Source organism: Artemia sp. Qi Xiang Cuo, chromosome 20 (genome assembly GCF_049724085.1).
Source record: "Artemia sp. Qi Xiang Cuo chromosome 20, ASM4972408v1, whole genome shotgun sequence".
NCBI classification, from domain to species: Eukaryota; Metazoa; Arthropoda; class Branchiopoda; order Anostraca; family Artemiidae; genus Artemia; species Artemia sp. Qi Xiang Cuo.
The window spans coordinates 32,699,360-32,719,010 of NC_142813.1; the positions used below are offsets into that span (position 1 = coordinate 32,699,360).

Consider the following 19,651-nt stretch of genomic DNA (forward strand, 5'->3'; position numbering starts at 1 on the left):
TCAGAAAAGTCAAAAATAGCAAACCACCCATCCCAAATCATAGGTTTCAGACGACACATACCTATGAAAGACTAAGAAATCCAACTCAGAAAATTCAAAAATAGCAACCCATACACCCCAAATCATAGGTTTCAGGCAAAACACACAAGGAATGACGGGGCCCGGGGTTGGTCTTTGAGGTTCTGTGGGGGCCCTTGAGGGCCGGTTGGTCCTTTGGGAGCTTGGGAGACCTTTGGCGACCGGGGGTTTCCTTTGGGGTTAGGGTTGGGGAATCGGAACCCTATGGGGTTGGGGTAGAGCACCTCACGACACTGTTCAAATGGAACTTGTGTATTATAATGACCACAGAGTTTCACCCTCAAATCCTCTTCTAAAATCTCTTCAAAAAATCTCCTTTATAATGTCTCTAACTGTTTTGCCGAAATAATTCCCTAAAATAATAATTTGTTCTGAGAAGATATAATAAAGCCTTAAAAAAGTATTAAAATGGGGGCTCAGGAGCCTTTGGGGCGCTGGTGGCCCTTTGGGAGCCCGGAGAACCTTTGAGCACCGGGGGCTTCCTTCGGGTTGGGGTAGGGGGATCGGAACCCTTTGGGGTTGGGGTAGAGGACCTCACGACACTGTTCAAGTGGAACTTGTGTATTATAATGACCACAGAGTTTCACCCTCAAATCCTCTTCAAAAATCATCTTTTAAATCATCTTTTAAAATGTCTCTAACTGTTTCGCCAAAATAATCCCATAAGATGTCTAAAACGGCTTCGCCCAAATAATCCCTAAACGTAATTTCAGCGTGTTCCTTTTGTTTTTGGCATCTCTGCGCTGACACATTTCAAATTACTAAGAAACCTGATTCCCGCATTAAAACAATTCATCGCTAAGATCAAAAAATTCGCTCGGAGACAATTCTCTTTGGAAACTACAAATTAATTCCCCTTTCGTGAATCAATAATTATCCTTAGAAACAAAAATTAATTCCTCTTTCATGTCAAATCAATCAATCATGACATCATCTGTCACGTGTGATCTAAACTTTGCCTCGGAAACAATTCTGGTCGAACTCCAAAGACATTAATTAAATTGACGTCATCTGTTAGACATTATTAAACTTTGCCCGGAAACAATTTGATTAGTGACTGACAGCACAGGTGTCCCACTTTGATTAACCACGTGTTCTCCCTAATGACTCTATGCCCATATTTGGTGTACTGACACGACTGGCACCCCCCTCTCTACTGTGGATCTCCTGACCATCAACACCGATGTGAATTTGTACTTTCCCGAAACTGGCAACAAGGTGCTAATAAAAAGCTCGTATTTTATGTGGAAATGCAGTGTTGTGACATGTTTGGTGCAGGAAAAGGTGGAATGATTGGTAATTTCTTACAATAATTTGAAATTATTTTATTACTTTTACCCCAAATTCAATGCAGTGTTATACAGTTTGAGACTAACACAGTCAATACAGTGTTATGCCGCGTGAGGCCAACACGTTTATCTGAAATCCCGTCTATGAAAACGTAAAAATGATGTAGCCATAAAGGAAAAAAAGGGCAAAAAACTAACATTCGCAGTTTCTTAGCAAAGCAAAGAAAACAACATTCTTGTGCACCCTAATACGAAAAGAAAAAAGCGACGACTCGAAAAATACGAAAAATAAAAGAAAAGAGAAAAAAATAAAAGAAAAGAGAGCACTAAACCACGAGTGAGATACTATTTTCCTTTCTTTCTTCTTTTTTTTATTTATTTAATCTAATCCCACCTCCTCTCCCACCTCCTCTCCTCTCGGTGACCTTCAAATTTTCTTTGAAAATATCTCATAATTTATCTAATGTCACATAGTTTTTGAAACGGCGATTTCTGGATCGGCTCTGCTGATAAAGTCTAAAAAGCTTCATCGTTCTGAGTAATACGCTTTCTTAAGAAGCCAAGGTAGTGCATCTATATTTACCACACTCATTCTTATCACCTTTCTCATAGAGGGGTTTAATTAGAGTTTTCCTAAAGTCGGTAGGTACAAAAAACATATTCATAATCTTCAGTGATTTATATCTCTAACTTCACAACCACAATATTAAAAAAAACATTTACCGCTATCAGCACGTAGGGCCTTGTTATTTGATTTGATTTTATATATTGATGGGAATCCACTTAATGGTTCCCTCATGAGTTTAACCTGCTTTGTCTGTTACTCAAAGTTTTAAACAATGAAAAGATTCCGTTTGATATGAAATTTTCAATGGTATTTTTAATTTGCTTTCAGATTTTTGTAAATAGCTTTCGATGATGAAGCTAAAGCAAACTAAAAAACGTATTTTTTTTCTAGAATTTTAGGTTTGTGCTCTTTAACAATAAACGTTACCTCAACCATTATATTGTATGTATCGGCCAAAGTGGACCTTTGTTTTCTCCTCAAACAACAAATAGAACCAAGTTTTACAAAACATTCAAATTCATTTAATTCAAAAATAAGACATAGCTCTCGTGGGCAAAGTCCATATATGATGTTTCTTAGTCATAATTAGCGAAATAAAGTTGTCTGATAAAATCTCTGTCAGGAAAAATCAAGGAGGCACACTTGTGTGCCTTTTTAAAGAGGCGACCCACCACAATGTTAAGCGATTTCCGATCCTAGCGGTTGCAGAGAGACGGCGGTGATCGCATTTTGTAGCCTAAGCTCAAACTAAGAAACATGCGAAATTTCACCCCCCTCCGACGTTATCTTCATGGGGGAAAGTGGGCCAGAAGTTTTGACCGTTCCACTACAGCCCCCCTTTAACGTTGTCTGATCGGGCTGAAATTTAGAGGATGAGCTTTCCTAGGGCCTGGGAGCTTATCCTTAAAATTTCAGCTCAATCCAATCACTCCTTCCCTGTTTTCCAAAAACCAAATATAGCCACTTAATGCTCATCAATTATTTTTTTTGTTGGCCACGCCTACAGGCCACAGTTGGCAACGGATTCGATTGAATGAGGACTCATTCGAAGCAAAATTGGACCTGTTAGGAAGTGGGCGATTTTCAGGCCGAAAAAATTATCCCCCGAATTTACATTTACGAAAAACCTCGTTTTCCTATAAAAGCCCATGTTAATTTTTCCCACCACAGCCCACCCCCCTTTTACGTTGTTCGATCGGGCTGAAATTTAGAGGCTAAGCTTTGCTATGGCCTGGGAGCTTATCGTCAAAATTTCATTGGCCTGGGAGCTCAATCCGATCACTTCTTCCTTGTTTTCTAAAAACCAAATATCAAGTTATTTTTCTTTATCTGACACGCCTACAGGCCACAGTTGGCAACGGATCCGGGTGAATGAGGACTCATTCGAAGCGGAATTCGACCTGTTAGGGCCTTTTGATATTTTCAGACCGAAAAAATTATCCCCCGAATTTACATTTACGAAAAACGTCGTTTTCCTATAAGAGCCCACGTTAATTTTTGAATCAAAATAGTCCTCTTAAACTGACAAGACCGACTGCAAGCTTCCAAAAATTCCAGCTCTTTCTCAGAAGTTTTTTTTTGTCGAAAAACGAAAATCTTACTTTGTATTTGCTTGCGTCGAAAATAGATTGCAGAGACTGAAAATAACTTACTACGAGTCTCTGATGGTATAGTGGTCACTATTCCTGTCTGTCATGCGGAAGACCCGGTTTCGATTCCCCGGCATAGTAAGTTTTTTATATATTGAATTTAAAATAGTATCTCTTAAATTAAAAGTTTCAAAAAGAAATTTAGTTTCTTTTTTAAATCAAATCTATTAAATCCTTCGGCTCAACAGGCGTCTCCAGAAGAATATCACAGTCGGCCTTCAGCTTAGAGGTAAGTCTCCACTGCTTTGATAACATGCCGTATACCCGCATGCTCGAAGAAAAGTTGAAAAAAGAAAATCTTACTGTGCATTTGACTTGAGTATTCGGGAATTAAAAGCCTTAACAAAAGAATCTTCAAAAGCGGGGGGTTCGGGTGGCGGCAGCCCCCCAACTTTAACTCCTGACACGATCAGCTAACAGTTAGTTAAGCAATAATAAGTAACAAACTATACAAAAACGTGCAGAAATTATTTGAAAAAAAACTACGTTTTCTTAAGAGTTAAAGAGGCTGAGTCACAAGTTCGAACCTTAAAACGTACAGGGATTAGGAGGTACAGTTGGGGGGCTGCCACCCCCCAAACCCCCCGCTTTTGCAGCCTCTTTTGTTAAGATTTTTTAAGTCTCGTAGCCTGCAATCAGTTATTAACATTATTAATCATTTTATTATTAACATATACATGTATATAATTGACATAGGCCCATGGGGAGACAAGCTCGAAAAACTAGGCCTAGACAAAGATACAATAAAAAATTTTACGCTACAATACAAGGATAATTACGACGGCAAAGATACAATAATACAAAAATAATATGAAAGTAGCAGCTAGCCCAGGATCCAAATATAAATATAAATATATATAAAAAAAAAAAAAAGAGAGATCAATATTATTAAAAATAAATTCATACTAAAAGATAGCCGAGAGGCCCACATTCACATATAACAAAAATCCAAACAAATAACTTAATCATATTAATAAGACACTTAATTAAAAATAATCCTGAACTAAATGAAATTTAAGATTCCTTTTTATTAAATGGATAGAAGAAAATTTATCAATAAAATCCTTGTGAGCATCCCAGCACCGGGCTATTGACACAAACGGGGCGAATTTAGATCTCTCAGTACTATACATGTCAATGTAGATACTCTTTTTTTGTCGCGTGTTATAACGATGTAAATCTTGTGATCGGGAGAACAAACTTTGATTGAGGTAATATGGCGGTAATTTCTTAATGTCATAATTAAATTTAAAAATAATTGCTCCAAAAGTAAATTGTTGAGAAACTGGAAGTATATCTAAATAAGTATATAAAGATGCTGTAGAAGACTTATTTGGAAGTTAAATAGGCGATGAAATAAAAAGTTTGAGGATTCTTACTGCTTTATTTTGTAAAATCTGTATTGGTTTAATATGGCTTTTAAATGTAGATAAATACACTAGAGAACAATAATTAATATTAGACTGAAACAGAGCAGAATAAAATGCTTCGTAAAGCAGAGTAGGGCAAATAATGGTTCAAACTTCGCATTAAACCAACACACCTTGAAATCTTTAAACGTAGATTTTGAATGTGTGTTTTAAAAGATAAGCTTTCGTCAATCATAAGTCCAAGGTACTTTATCACATTCGCCCGAGATATTGATAATAGATACTTTGAAGAAGTAACTCGGGTAATACGAGGGCATATATTTGACTTCCTGCCGTAAATTATGAAATTAGTTTTTGATAAATTCAAAGCAATAAAATTTGCGGAACACCATTCAAGAACATTAGAAAATGCAGTATCAAGTTTTGCCTCCAACTCCTCGTCATTCCTCTCAGAAATTGAAACTTCCGTATCATCAGCAAAATGTGTGCTGAGACATGGGATTGCCAACGCGCGGTGAAAATCATTTATATAGACTAGAAAAAGCAGAGGACCTAGGACAGAGCCCTGAGGCACCCCAACCATGGAGGACTGAGGAACAGGCGAAGAGAGAAAATTACCTCCATCTATTCGTTGCTTTCTCTTATCAAGATAAGATTTAACTAGATCCAACGCCGGTCCGCGTACACCACAATTATCCAATTTACGAAAAAGAATACAATGGGATATTGTATCGAATGCTTTTTTAAAATCCAAGTATAATGTTGCTGGAATTTCACCTCTATCTAAGCATTCATGAATATATTGGATGAGAGCAATGATAGCGTGCTCAGTATTGTGTCCAGACCTAAAACCAAACTGGGAATTTGTGAAAAAATTAAACGATTTAAGAAAATCATAGTTGGTCGTACCAAGTTCATCACATTATAGCTTGTTATCGGTTAGGGACAAATCTCCTGTAAAAAATCCAGCAAATAGGCTCAGTACTGTTTCTAATCAAAGAGATGCAATAGGATGTTCTTACGGTAAAAAATTCAACCAGACTTCGTTCGTGTTGCAAAACATTTCTTTGCAAGGGAAAAAGCGGGGGTAGAGGGGGCCAGAGACGCCCAAAATAAAAATCTTAACAAAAGAGGCTGCAAAAGCAGGGGGTTTGGGGGGCGGCAGCCCCATCAACTGTACCTCCTAATCCCTGTACGTTTTAAGGTTCGAACTTGTGACTCAGCCTCTTTAACTCTTAAGAAAACGTAGTTTTCTTCAAAAAATAAAATAAAGGATAAACACACTTGCGATTGAGAATAAAATTCTTAGATTAAAAATGACCATCATAAAATAAACTAAACAATGAAAACACTTGAGACCATTGACATATTTCGCAAAACTTAACAAAAAGCTTTCATTGTACTATATGATGTTAAAATGGCTGGGGGGCGGTTTCGGAAATTTCTTAGCTACTTCCCTAGGGGGACGAGATCTTATAGGGACATAAGGTGGGGGAAGGAATACATAGACACAAGGGATAAGGAGTTGTAAAAAAAGAAGAAAGAAAGTATAGTCTGCCTCATTCAATTAAATAAAAGTTCTCGAATTCCAAATTTTCTTTTACTAATCTTTTTGTTTTTATGAAATGTTAAGTTGGAACTGTGGTTTTCCTGTAACCTATTTTTAGCACGTTATTCACTCCTATTAATAGAAAACTGTTGATTGAAGTAAAAAAAAATAATAATTAAATTTTTCTAGAGCCTCCTGATGAAGACAGGGTATATCAACTTAAAATGGTAGAAGTCATGACATTCCAAAGAGATGTCTTTAACATCTTCCGGGATCTGAAGCTGCTCTACGAGTATGCAAAATTCTATGGCGATGACGATGCAGATGACAAGGGGTATCAGGCTTTATATACAGCAAATCATATGCTTAATTTGGTTTCTTCTGGTGACTTGGCGTAAGTTCTTTTTTTTTTTTTTTTTTTTTTTTTTTTTTTTTTTTTCTTTGGTAATAAGATGATTGAATCTTTATGTAAATTCTTGTTGTGACTGTGCTGCTCGACAGCGCTCTTGTGTTACCTATGTAAAGAGCCATGAGTCTTCCAGGTATCTTTTTTTATATATTCCCCCCCCCCTCTCCGACCACTTCCCGTAGAGGAAGCTTTGGAGGGGGATTATTCAATTGGAAATTAGGAGTTCTTGTTTCTTTTTAAGGGTCGATTTTAATTGAAGGGCAACCAACCCCCGTCCCTGCTCTTTTTTTTCTACAACCCTAACTTCCCGTAATACCAAATAAAAATTTTGATATGGCTTTTTTTGAAGCTCTTAAAACGCCCAGTAAATATATTTCCAAGGATGACATGACTCCCGAGCCCGTGGGGCAAGGGCTGTAAATTATGAAAATTTGGCCAAGGAAAGGGCCAGCATTTTTTTTATCTGAACGGCTCCAAACTTAGATCTCTAGCCTAAGGGAACACAAATGTGGAAGGGAAAATATAAAAAATATTAGTCCTCTGAAAACGGTCCCGACAAAGGTCCAAAAAATTGCAAATTAATCCTTTTTTTCTGAAGAGGTTGAAACTTGAACAGTAAGTCCATGGTCCGTGGGGATTGCATATTATAAAAATAACTTTAGTCCCTGGGCATGGGGCCCCCAAAAAGGTTGAATTTTTTTCTGATCGCCCTGAAGCTTATATTCTGAAGTTGCTGGGCTATGGAGGCCCCAATGCAAAAGAGAAAAATCAAAAGAAAATTTATCTCCCCGATAATGGGGTGAAGAAAAAGTCCAAAAATATGGCTTAAGCGATCAAACATTTTTTTACTGTAAAATTACGATTTAAAGAAATTAAAATGATGATCAAGTGAGTTTTCTTCCTTTAAATTCAATCCTTTCAGGCATTGTCTATAGTAAAGAGCCATAAGGCTACAATGTATTATTTTTTGCCCAGAGCCACTTCATATGGGAAAGGTGATGTTAGAAACTTCACCAAATTGAAATTTCTTAAACCCTTTTTAAGGTTCAAGAGGAATCGGAGGGCAACCAACTCCCCTTATATGGTCTTTTAGCTTCCCTCAAGAAGTTTGGTCAAAATTTTGAAATAGGCATTTTGTTCAAAATAGTCTGAAGATAAAATAATTATAGCTCTGGGGAAAATATGACCCCCAAAGCCCTCGGGGCAAGGGCTGTAGGTTATGCGAGTTGAACTATTCTCCTGGAAATGACATTCCCCCCACAGCCCCCGGGATAAGTGTTGTAAATTATACAGCCCTCCCACTGTCTGTATATAGGATTTATCGTTGGAAAAGGGAGGATGGTTTGATCGTGGGTGTGTCCAAAAAGGCTAAGGATATTAAAGTGAAACTTCAAGCAATGTTAAGCGGGATGTCAAACGAAACCAGAAGACACTATATGCATCCAGGCTATCCAAAGGGCGTATCTGTAATATCTTAGGAATGGCTAAGGGTGTTAACTTGAAACTTCCTGGGCAACTGCTACTACTAATACTGCTACTGTGACTGCAACCATGACTGTGATTATAACTAGTTACGACTATGACTACTTGCATCTGTGGCTAGTTGTGACGGGGACTGCTTGCAACTTTCAACTGTGGCTGCTTTTGCCTGCAACCACTTGTGCTTGTGACTAAGCTTCTTGTGATTGCGACTGTGACTACTTGCAACAATAAATACTTGCGACTACGACTTTGCGACTGTGACTGCAACTACTTGCAACTGCAAAACACTAGTGAATGTGACAACTTGCAAGTGTGGGTGTGACTACTTGTGTCTGCGATTGTGACTAATTGTAACTGTAAATGCGATTACTTGCGATTTTGCCTGTGAGTGCTTGCGAATGGGAATACTTGTGACTACCAGCCTACTATTACTGCCACTCTGATTACGACTGCGACTCTGATTGCCACTACTACCCATGCTGCTGCCGCTACTACTACTGCTGCTGCTGCTGCTTCTGCCGCTACTACTTCTAATGCCGTTGAACTGAATTAAAAGAGTTTAAGGGCATTCAGGTTGTCAAAAGAGCTTATCTACAATACTTCAGGAATGTCTAAGGTTATTAAGTTGAAGATTTCAGGGAATGTTGTGGGGGATCTTGGATTAAATCAAAAGATTCTATGCGCATTTAGGTGCTCAAAAGGGTGTATCTGTAGTATCTCAGGAACTGCTAAGAGTATTAAGTGGAGACTTTCAGAAAACGCTAAGGGGGTTGTTGCTCTAAATCAAATGGCACAAGGTGCAACCAGGCTGTCAAAAAGGCATATTTGGCCGTATATACATATATTGATCTAAAGAACGACTACGGGTATCATGTTGAAACTCCCAGGAATGCTAAGGGGGGGGGGGGGTTAAACTAAATCAAAATACCCTAAATGCATCTAGGTTGTCAAAATGGCATATGTGCAATATCTGAAGAACAGTCAGGGTTATAAAGTTAGAACTTTCAGAGAGTACAGAGGAGGATTTGGAACTTAAGGACTCTTTGTGCATCCCAGTTTTCAAAGGAACGTATCTGCAGTATTTTAGAAAGGCTAAGATTATTAAGCTAAAAATTTCGGGAAATGTCAAATCAAAAGACACCGTGTGCATCCAGCTTGTCAAAATTTCATTTCTGTGATATTTCAGGAAAAATTAAGGGTATTAGGTAGAAACTTTCATAGGATATTTAGGTATGTTGAACTTAATCATCGACGGTATATGCATCCCGATTGTCAAAACGGCGTATATGCAAAATCTCAAGAACTGCTAATGGTATTAAGTTGAAGCTTTCAGGAAATATTGGGGGATGTTGAACTAAATCAAAAGATGATGTGTGTCCAATTTGTCAGAAAAGTATGTGTAATATCCCAGGAACGGTAAGTTTTAGGTCGAAATTTGCAGCGAATGTTGAGTTGGATGTTGAAACAAATGAAAAGACATCATGTGCAAATGGGTGTATGTGAAATATTTCATGAATGACTAGTTAAGTTTGAACTTTCAGGAAATTTTGAGAGGAATCTTTAAACTCAATCAAAAGGCATTATGTGCATCCAGGTTATCAGAATGGCAACTTTTCCACACCCCACTTAGCATGTCAAATCAGAAATAGAAGAGTTTAAAGTGTCAGAAATAGCGAGACATCTGAGTGATGAACTTATCTCTAATAAATATTCATTATTTTATTCCATTTTCATCCATATGTAATCTTTAAGAACATTTTTCCAAAAGATTCATTTTCCCAAAAGATTTCTCTCGGATATACTATGTAGAATTGGTGTTTATTCCAAAATCTTAGCTCAAGAACCGTTCCATACATTGATTACAAATTGAACAGAACTATGCAATAATTATATTGAATACAATAAAAGACAATACTCATACCACTTGATCTGATTTCACCTCACCTCAAGAACTTGGATTAGATTCAGATATTTTAATTCTTAAGCGGAAGACCTAAAAAACTAGAGAAATACTCATTATGTTCACTAATAATAAAATTTTCGTAATAAAAAACGAACAGAAACTAATTTTGAAAAAACTTCCCAAAACAGAAGTTTTCCAAAAAAAAGTGAAGAACTATATTAAAACTTCAGATAGGCAGAAATGAAGTCTCGAAATTCAAACTTAAAACGAAATTCAACCGAGAAACTGCTACTCAAGAAGAAATGAAACCTAATACCAACAGAAATTAAAACAAATAATTCCGTCAAAGATAGAGATAACAGATATTGATATAGATGAATAACTTATTCCTAAACGGGTAAAACTTAATATGAATCCTCAGATTGAACTTAAAACAAACAGAAATTACTAAAAAGAAGAGTTTGGCTACTGCCCCCCCCCCTTATCCTTATAAAGTTTATTGTGCCATTTGAGTTCTACTGAAAATAAGATATATAGTTAAAGATATATAAAAAAAAATACTGTAAAATAAAATCTTCAATCTTGGATTGCTGAGGTTTCCGTGAATTAATATTATTCCAGTCATCTTGATGATTATAGTGATTTATTCTTTAGGTTTCGTTGATATTTTTAAAATTTCAAGCTCACTGTTCAAAACAAATATTATTTTCAATAAGATGTGAATGACACAATGGGCTTTAGAAGGTTTATAGTTAGAGGGGAGGGGAGCCAAACTCATGTTTGTTGTAATTTTTGTTTATTTTCAGTTCTGCTTGAATATTAGTATAGTCCTTCTTTTGAATTCCGGGCCTTTACGTTCCTTCCGGTTTTTCTGGTAGGTAAACAGGTCATTACACCTTTGCCGAGAGGAACGAGTATAACTTGATTGGTGATTAGGATTTGAATAAAAGGAGTAATTAGTGAGTGGAAAATTTTTTAATGCTTTTACAATCGGAGATGTTTGATTAACCTTTGCAAAAAAAGGGTAATGGGATTTGTGAATTGGAGGAGATTGGCTGAAAAGTATTTTGAGGGAGTTGAGTTGCACGAGGGTTGACTTGCACGAGGGTTCAGTTACATACGGATTCAGTTACACGGGGATTAGTTAAATGGGTCGAGTAGCACGGAGTTGAGAGACTCAGTTGCCTAATTCCGTGTGATTTTTCTTTACTTGATGGTCATTGAAAACGAAATTTTTGTGTTAAATAAGTAGTTTTTGTATCTTTTAAAAGAGCTTTAAGGGGTTTTAGAGACTCAGTTGCCTGATTCCGTGTGGTTTTTCTTTACTTGATAGTCATTAAAAAATAAAGTTGTGGTTTAAATAAGTAGTTTTTGTATCTTTTTAAATAGCATTATTGGGATTGAGAGCCTCAGATGCATAATAACTTGTAGTTTTAAATAACTTTGTGGTAATAAATATAGAAAAAATTGTTATATATAAGTATAATATGTATAATTTAATATAGCTTTAAGGGGATTGAGAGACTCAGTTGCCTGATTCCGTGTGGTTTTTCTTCACTTGGTGGTCATTAAAAACGAAATTTTTGAGTTAAATAATTATTTTTTGTATCTTTTTAAAGAGCTTTACAGGGTTTCAGAGACTCAGTTGCCTAATTCCGTGTGGTTTTTCTTCACCTGGTGGTCATTAAAAACGAAATTTTTGTGTTAAATAAGTAGTTTTTTTGTATCTTTTAAAAGAGCTTTACAGGGTTTGAGAGACTCAGTTGTCTGATTCCGTGTGGTTTTTCTTCACTTGGTGGTCATTAAAAACGAAATTTTTGTGTTAAATAAGTAGTTTTTGTATCTTTTAAAAGAGCTTTACAGGGTTTGAGAGACTCAGTTGCCTAATTCCGTGTGGTTTTTCTTCACTTGGTGGTCATTAAAAACGAAATTTTTGTGCTAATAAGTAGTTTTTGTATATTTTAAAAGAGCTTTACAGGTACATACATCATATATTGGTACATTGTAATTCCCTCTTACTGCTTGGCAGTCAGTAGTCAAAAGCAATTTTATTTAGATTAAGCCATGATCTACTAAATAATTGTTAATGATTACATTTATCTTTTCAGTTTGGTGAGCTTCCGTTCCACTTCATTAGATCAAAAAGGTTTGACGATTTGTTCAACCACGTCCTATTCAACTATAAATGGTTAAATGCAAAATTGGCGGCATAATTTAAGTCCAATTAGCTTAGATTTTTCACTAGCAACTTGCCCTCCGCTATAACTTCGCTAATACATCCTTCTGCCAATCAACCCATCTCCCCCAAAACACTTTTCAGCCATTTCTTGTTAAAATTTTTTATTTCAACTCATCCACACGGGTTTTTTTTCGCTAGCAACTCGGCCTCCACTATAACTATGCTAATAGATCCTTCTTGCTGAGAAGTTAACTTTTAGTATTTTATGGTTTTATGTGCCTGAAATCATGAATTAGAATAGTTAATTAGCTGTTTAGGTTTTCAGACATAGTTTTTTAGATGTTCATGGGTGTTGGGTTCCTGGAGGGTTTTATGACTCCTCCTCCTAATGAATTCTGATGGTTTTAGGACTCGTCCCCCTAGCCACAACTCCATTCAACCTTGAGCGAGGATATAAAAGTTTGATGGAGTATTTTTCTACTTAACAACTACATTAATAACTTCCAAGATGATAGGACAGTATGACACAGAATTTATCAGTTACCGAGAGTTCAATGACTTCTCCCCACAATGAATTCAGATGGTTTTAAGACTCATCTCACTAGTCATAACTCCGTTCAACCTTGAGCGAAGGTATAAAAGTTTGATGAAGTATTTCTCTACTTAACAACTACATTAATAGCCTACAAGATGATAGGACTGTATGACACCGAATTTGTCAGTTTGAAAAAATCATCTTGTGGTGTTATATTCGAATGTGCTTTTTTATTATTGTCTATGGATCTTGAAGAAATTGACTGTTATCATTGGTTAGTGAACTATAATCTGTTTGAGTATGATAAAAGCTTGTGGAGTACTAAATTACGTTGTATAAACACACTGGGATTCTATGATAGAGTGATTACACCACTTAATAATACTGGTCAGGAACTGAGAAATGTCCAGAAGGAAGTCAGTGAAATTTGCAGCTTTTTCGGAGTTGAAGCACTCTACGTAAAGGGCAATGTACCTACAGATAAAGTTTTAATTCAAAAGTGTGACCCTAGGATTCCAATTTTCAATCTAGAAGAGTTTAAATGCCCTAAATTTGAAGGGGGTAATCACCGTCCTGAAGACGAGGTTAGGTTCTTCACACAGTGGATACCTAAGAACATACCCGATCGTGATAAATCCATAAGACATGTTAAAAACTATTCTATATCATAGGACCATCGTTTGTGGATGTTTAAGAGTGAACTCTAAGTACTCTTTTATGTAAACATTTGTTGTTGTTTTTTTTTCTCAAAAAAAAATCTGTTAATACATTTAAGCAATAAATATCTTTAAGCTTAACCCGTCCTTGTTCTTTAGAATAGTTCTATTGTAAGCAAGTAACAAACTCTTTCCTGAAGTCACCTCTTGGATACACAATACAGAAACTTCATTTAAGAAACTATGAAAAAAATTGTAAGTAAGTAAGTAACAAATTCTTTCTTAAAGTCACCTCTTGGATACACAATACAGAAATTTTCATTAAAGAAATTATGAAAAAATTGTAAATAAGTAGCAAATTCTTTCTTGAATTCACCTGCTGAATAAACAAAGACATTTCGTTCAAGAAATTATGACAAAATTCTAAGTAAGTAACAAACTCTTTATTGTTTACATGACTTAAATACACGATGTAGAAATTTAATTCAAGAAATTATGAAAAAATTCTCAGAAAGTAACAATTTCTTTCTTGAAGTCATCTCTTGGATACACAATATGGAAATTTCATTCAGGAAATTATGAAAATATTTGTAAGTAAGTAACAAACTCTTTATTGATTTCCCCTCTTGGATATACAGTTCAGATACTTCATTCAAGAAATTATGAAAAAAATCGCAAGTAAGTAACTTTTTTTATCTTTATAACAAAAAATTTTCACTTAGCTAAATGATGTAGAAATTATTGAAAAATTCTCAGTAAGTAACAATTTCTTTCTTGAAGTCAACTCTTGGATACGCAATACGGAAATTGCATTCAAGAAATTATGAAAAGATTTGTTGGTAAGTAAAAAACTCTTTATTGATTTCACCTCTTGGATATACAGTACAGATACTTCATTCAATAAATTATGAATAAATCGCAAGTACGTAACTTTTTTTTCTCTTTATCACAAACAATTTTCACTTAGCTTCAGTATGTAGAAATTTAATTCAAGAAACTATTAAAAAATTCTCAGTAAGTAACAATTTCTTTCTTGAAGTCAACTCTTGGATACACAATTTCATTCAAGAAATTATGAAAAAATTGTAACTAAGTAGCAAATTCTTTCTTGAATTCACCTGTTGGATTAACAAAAATACATTTCGTTCAAGAAATTATGACCAAATTCTAAGTAAGTAACAAACTCTTTATTGTTTTCACGAGTTAGATATACGATGTAGAAATTAAATTCAAGAAATTATGAAAAAATTCTCAGTAAGTAACAATTTCTTTCTTGAAGTCAACTCTTGGATACACAATACGGAAATTTCATTCAAGAAATTATGAAAATATTTGTAAGTAAGTAACAAACTCTTTATTGATTTCACCTCTTGGATATACAGTACAGATACTTCATTGAAAAAATTATGAAAAAAACGCAAGTAAGTAACTTTTTTTTCTCTTTATCACAAACAATTTTCACTTACCTACACGATGTAGAAATTTAATTCAAGAAATTATGAAAAATTCTCAGTAAGTAACAATTTCTTTTTTTGAAGTCAACTCATGAATACACAATACGGAAATTTCATTCAAGAATTTCATGACTTACACGATGTAGAAATTTGATTCAAGAAATTATGAAAAAATTCTCAGTAAGTAACAATTTCTTTCTTGAAGTCAACTCTTGGATACACAATACGGAAATTTCATTTAAGAAATTATGAAAAAATTGTAAGCAAGTAACAAAGTCTTTCGAAACAAACTCTTTCCTGAAGTCACCTCTTGGATACACAATGCAGAAACTTCATTTAAGAAACTATGAAAAAATTGTAAGTAAGTAACAAATTCTTTCTTGAAGTCACCTCATGGATATACAATACAGAAATTTCATTAAAGAAATTATGAAAAAATTGTAAGTAAGTAGCAAATTCTTTCTTGAATTCACCTGCCGGATAAACAAAAAGACATTTCGTTAGAGAAATTATGACAAAATTCTAAGTAAGTAACAAACTCTTAATTGTTTTCACGACTTAGATACACGATGTAGAAATTTAATTCAAGAAATTATGATGAAATTCTCAGTAAGTAATAAACTCTTTTTTTTTGATTTCACCTCTTGGATATACAGTACAGATACTTCATTCAAGAAATTATGAAAAAAAAATCGCAAGTAACTTTTTTTTTCTCTTTATCACAAACAATTTTCACTTAGCTACACGATGTAGAAATTTAATTCAAGAAATTATGAAAAAATTCTCAGTAACCCCACTGGTTCCTACACATTGCAAAAAAGTGAGCTGTACGAAAACTCCACGTTTTCAACCAGACTGTTTTTTTAGCTAAATCTTTGAAAACAGCCCAGCCTCTATTTCTGATCGTTTAAGTTTTGATGTTAGTGTTGTCAGTCAAAAGCTATGACCTTGAGAAAAAAGCTTGAGAAAATTGCCTGATTATCGAAAAATGAGAAGCCACATCGTGTCTCAGGGACAAGCATAGAGTACAATTCATTCAAGAAATTATGAAAATATTTGTAAGTAAGTAATAAACACGTTTTGAAACTACATGCTATTTGCATGCCTTTCCTTGGCACCTTTCCAAACGAGTGGGGATCCCCCACTGGTTCCTACACATTGCAAAAAGTGTGCAGTACGAAAAACTTGGCATCTTTCCAAACGAGCGGGGATTCCCCACTGATTCCTACACATTGCAAAAAGCGAGCAGTACGAAAACTCCACGTTTTCAACCAGACTGGTTTTTTAGGGACCAATCAGGAGAGACATGCAAAGTCGACGTAGCTTTATTTCATTTTTTAAGGTTAATTTAGACGAGGGTACTGCTTGCTTTTTGCAATGTGTAGGAACCAGTGGGGAATCCCCGCTCGTTTGGAAAGGTGCCAAGTTTTCGTACTGCACACTTTTTGCAATGTGTAGGAACCATTGGGGGATCCCCGCTCGTTTGGAAAGGTGCCAAGGAAAGGCATGCAAATAGCATGTAGTTTCAAAACGTGTTTATTACTCACTTACAAATATTTTCATAATTTCTTGAATGAATTGTACTCTATGCTTGTCCCTGAGACACGATGTGGCTTCTCATTTTTTCGATAATCAGGCAATTTTCTCAAGCTCTTTTCTCAAGGTCATAGCTTTTGACTGACAACACTAACACCAAAACTTAAACGGTCAGAAATAGAGGCAGCGCTGTTTACAAGGATCTAGTTAAAAAACCAGTCTGGCTGAAAACGTGGAGTTTTCGTACAGCTTACTTTTTTGTAATGTGTAGGAACTAGTGGGGTTACTGAGATTTTATTAATAATTTCTTGAATTAAATTTCTACATCGTAAAGCTAAGTGAATATTGTTTGTGATAAAGAGAAAAAAAAAGTTACTTACTTGCGATTTTTTTTTTCATAATTTCTTGAATGAAGTATCTGTACTGTATATCCAAGAGGTGAAATAAAAAAAAAGAGTTTGTTACTTACTGAGAATTTCATCATAATTTCTGGAATTAAATTTCTGAATCGTATATCTTAGTCGTGAAAACAATTAAGAGTTTGTTACTTACTTATAATTTTGTCATAATTTCTTGAGCGAAATGTCTTTTTGTTTATCCGGCAGGTGAATTCAAGAAAGAATTTGCTACTTACTTACAATTTTTTCATAATTTCTTTAATGAAATTTCTGTATTGTGTATCTATGAGGTGACTTCAAGAAAGAATTTGTTACTTACTTACAATTTTTTCATAGTTTCTTAAATGAAGTTTCTGCATTGTGTATCCAAGACTTGACTTCAGGAAAGAGTTTGTTACGAAAGAGTTTGTTACTTGCTTACAATTTTTTCATAATTTCTAAAATGAAATTTCCGTAGTGTGTATCCAAGAGTTGACTTCAAGAAAGAAATTGTTACTTACTGAGAATTTTTTCATAATTTCTTGAATCAAATTTCTACATCGTGTATCTAAGTCATGAAATTCTTGAATGAAATTTCCATAGTGTGTATCCAAGAGTTGATTTCAAGAAAGAAATTGTTACTTACTGAGAATTTTTTCATAATTTCTTGAATTAAATATCTACATCGTGTAGGAATGTGAAATTTGTTTTTTATAAAGAGAAAAAAAAAGTTACTTACTTGTGATTTTTTCATAATATTTTGAATGAAGTATCTGTACTGTATATCCAAGAGGTGAAATCAATAAAGAGTTTGTTACTTACTTACAAATATTTTCATAATTTCTTGAATAAAATTTCCGTATTGTGTATCCAAGAGTTGACTTCAAGAAAGAAATTGTTACTTACTGAGAATTTTTTTCATAATTTCTTGAATTTAATTTCTACCTCGTATATCTAACTCGTGAAAACAATAAAGAGTTTGTTACTTACTTAGAATTTTGTCATAATTTCTTGAATGAAATGTATTTTTGTTAATCCAACATGTGAATTCAAGAAAGAATTTGCTACTTAGTTACAACTTTTTCATAATTTCTTGAATGAAATTGTGCATCCAAGAGTTGACTTCAAGAATAAAATTGTTACTTACTGAGAATTTTTTAATAATTTCTTGAATTAAATTTCTACATCATTTAGCTAAGTGAAAATTGTTTGTGATAATGAGAAAAAAAAGTTACTTACTTGCGATTTTTTTCATAATTTCTTGAATGAAGTATCTGTACTGTATATCCAAGAGGTGAAATCAATAATGAGTTTTTTACTTACTAACAAATATTGTCATAATTTTTGAATGAAATTTCCGTATTGCGTATCCAAGAGTTGACTTCAAGAAAGAAATTGTTACTTACTGAGAATTTTTCAATAATTTCTACATCATTTAACTAAGTGAAAATTGTTTGTGATAAAGAGAAAAAAATTACTTACTTGCGATTTTTTTCATAATTTCTTGAATGAAGTATCTGTACTGTATATCCAAGAGGTGAAATCAATAAAGAGTTTTTTACTTACTTACAAATATTTTCATAATTTCCTGAATGAAATTTCCATATTGTGTATCCAAGAGATGACTTCAAGAAAGAAATTGTTACTTTCTGAGAATTTTTTCATTATTTCTTGAATTAAATTTCTACATCGTGTATATAAGTCATGTAAACAATAAAGAGTTTGTTACTTACTTAGAATTTTGTCATAATTTCTTGAACGAAATGTCTTTGTTTATCCAGCAGGTGAATTCAAGAAAGAATTTGCTACTTATTTACAATTTTTTCATAATTTCTTTAAATGAAAATTTCTGTATTGTGTATCCAAGAGGTGACTTCAAGAAAGAATTTGTTACTTACTTACTTACAATTTTTTTCATAGTTTCTTAAATGAAGTTTCTGCATTGTGTATCCAAGAGGTGACTTCAGGAAAGAGTTTGTTACTTGCTTAAAAAAGAACTATTCTAAAGAACAAAGACGGGTTACGATTACAGCTATTTATTGCTTAAATATATAAACAGATTTTTTTTTTGAAAAAAAAAAAAACAACAAATGTTTACGTAAAAATAGTACTTAAGAGTTCACTCTTAAACATCCACAAACGATGGTCCCATGATATAGAATAGTTTTTAATATGTCTTATGGATTTATCACGATCAGGTATGTTCTTAGGTATCCACTGTGCGAAGAACCTAACCTCGTCTTCAGGACGGCGATAACCCCCTTCAAATTTAGGACACTTAAACTCTTCTAGATTGAAAAGTGGAATCCTAGGGTCACACTTTTGAATTAAAACTTTATCTGTAGGTACATTGCCCTTTACGTAGAGTGCTTCAACTCCGAAAAAGCTGCAAATTTCACTGACTTCCTCCTGGACATTTCTTAGTTCCTGACCAGTATTATTAAGTGGTGTAATCACTCTATCATAGAATCCCAGTGTGTTTATACAACGTAATGTAGTACTCCGCAAGCTTTTATCATATTCAAACAGATTATAGTTCACTAACCAATGATAACAGTCAATTTCTTCGAGATCCATAGACAATAATAAAAAAGCACATTCGAATATAACACCACAA

The 19,651-nt window shown here is 34.3% G+C and overlaps 1 protein-coding gene across 1 annotated transcript; it reads left to right on the forward strand.

Annotated features, from left to right (window-relative positions):
* Positions 1 to 1,142: 1,142 nt before the first annotated feature.
* LOC148940113 (alpha-mannosidase 2C1-like) lies at positions 1,143 to 11,113 on the forward strand. Its single transcript, XM_089106077.1, has 3 exons — positions 1,143 to 1,374; positions 6,693 to 6,897; positions 11,104 to 11,113. The coding sequence occupies exons 1-3, from the start codon at positions 1,329 to 1,331 to the stop codon at positions 11,111 to 11,113; spliced, it is 261 nt and encodes an 86-aa protein (XP_088962203.1). The 5' UTR covers positions 1,143 to 1,328.
* The last annotated feature ends 8,538 nt before the right edge of the window (positions 11,114 to 19,651 follow it).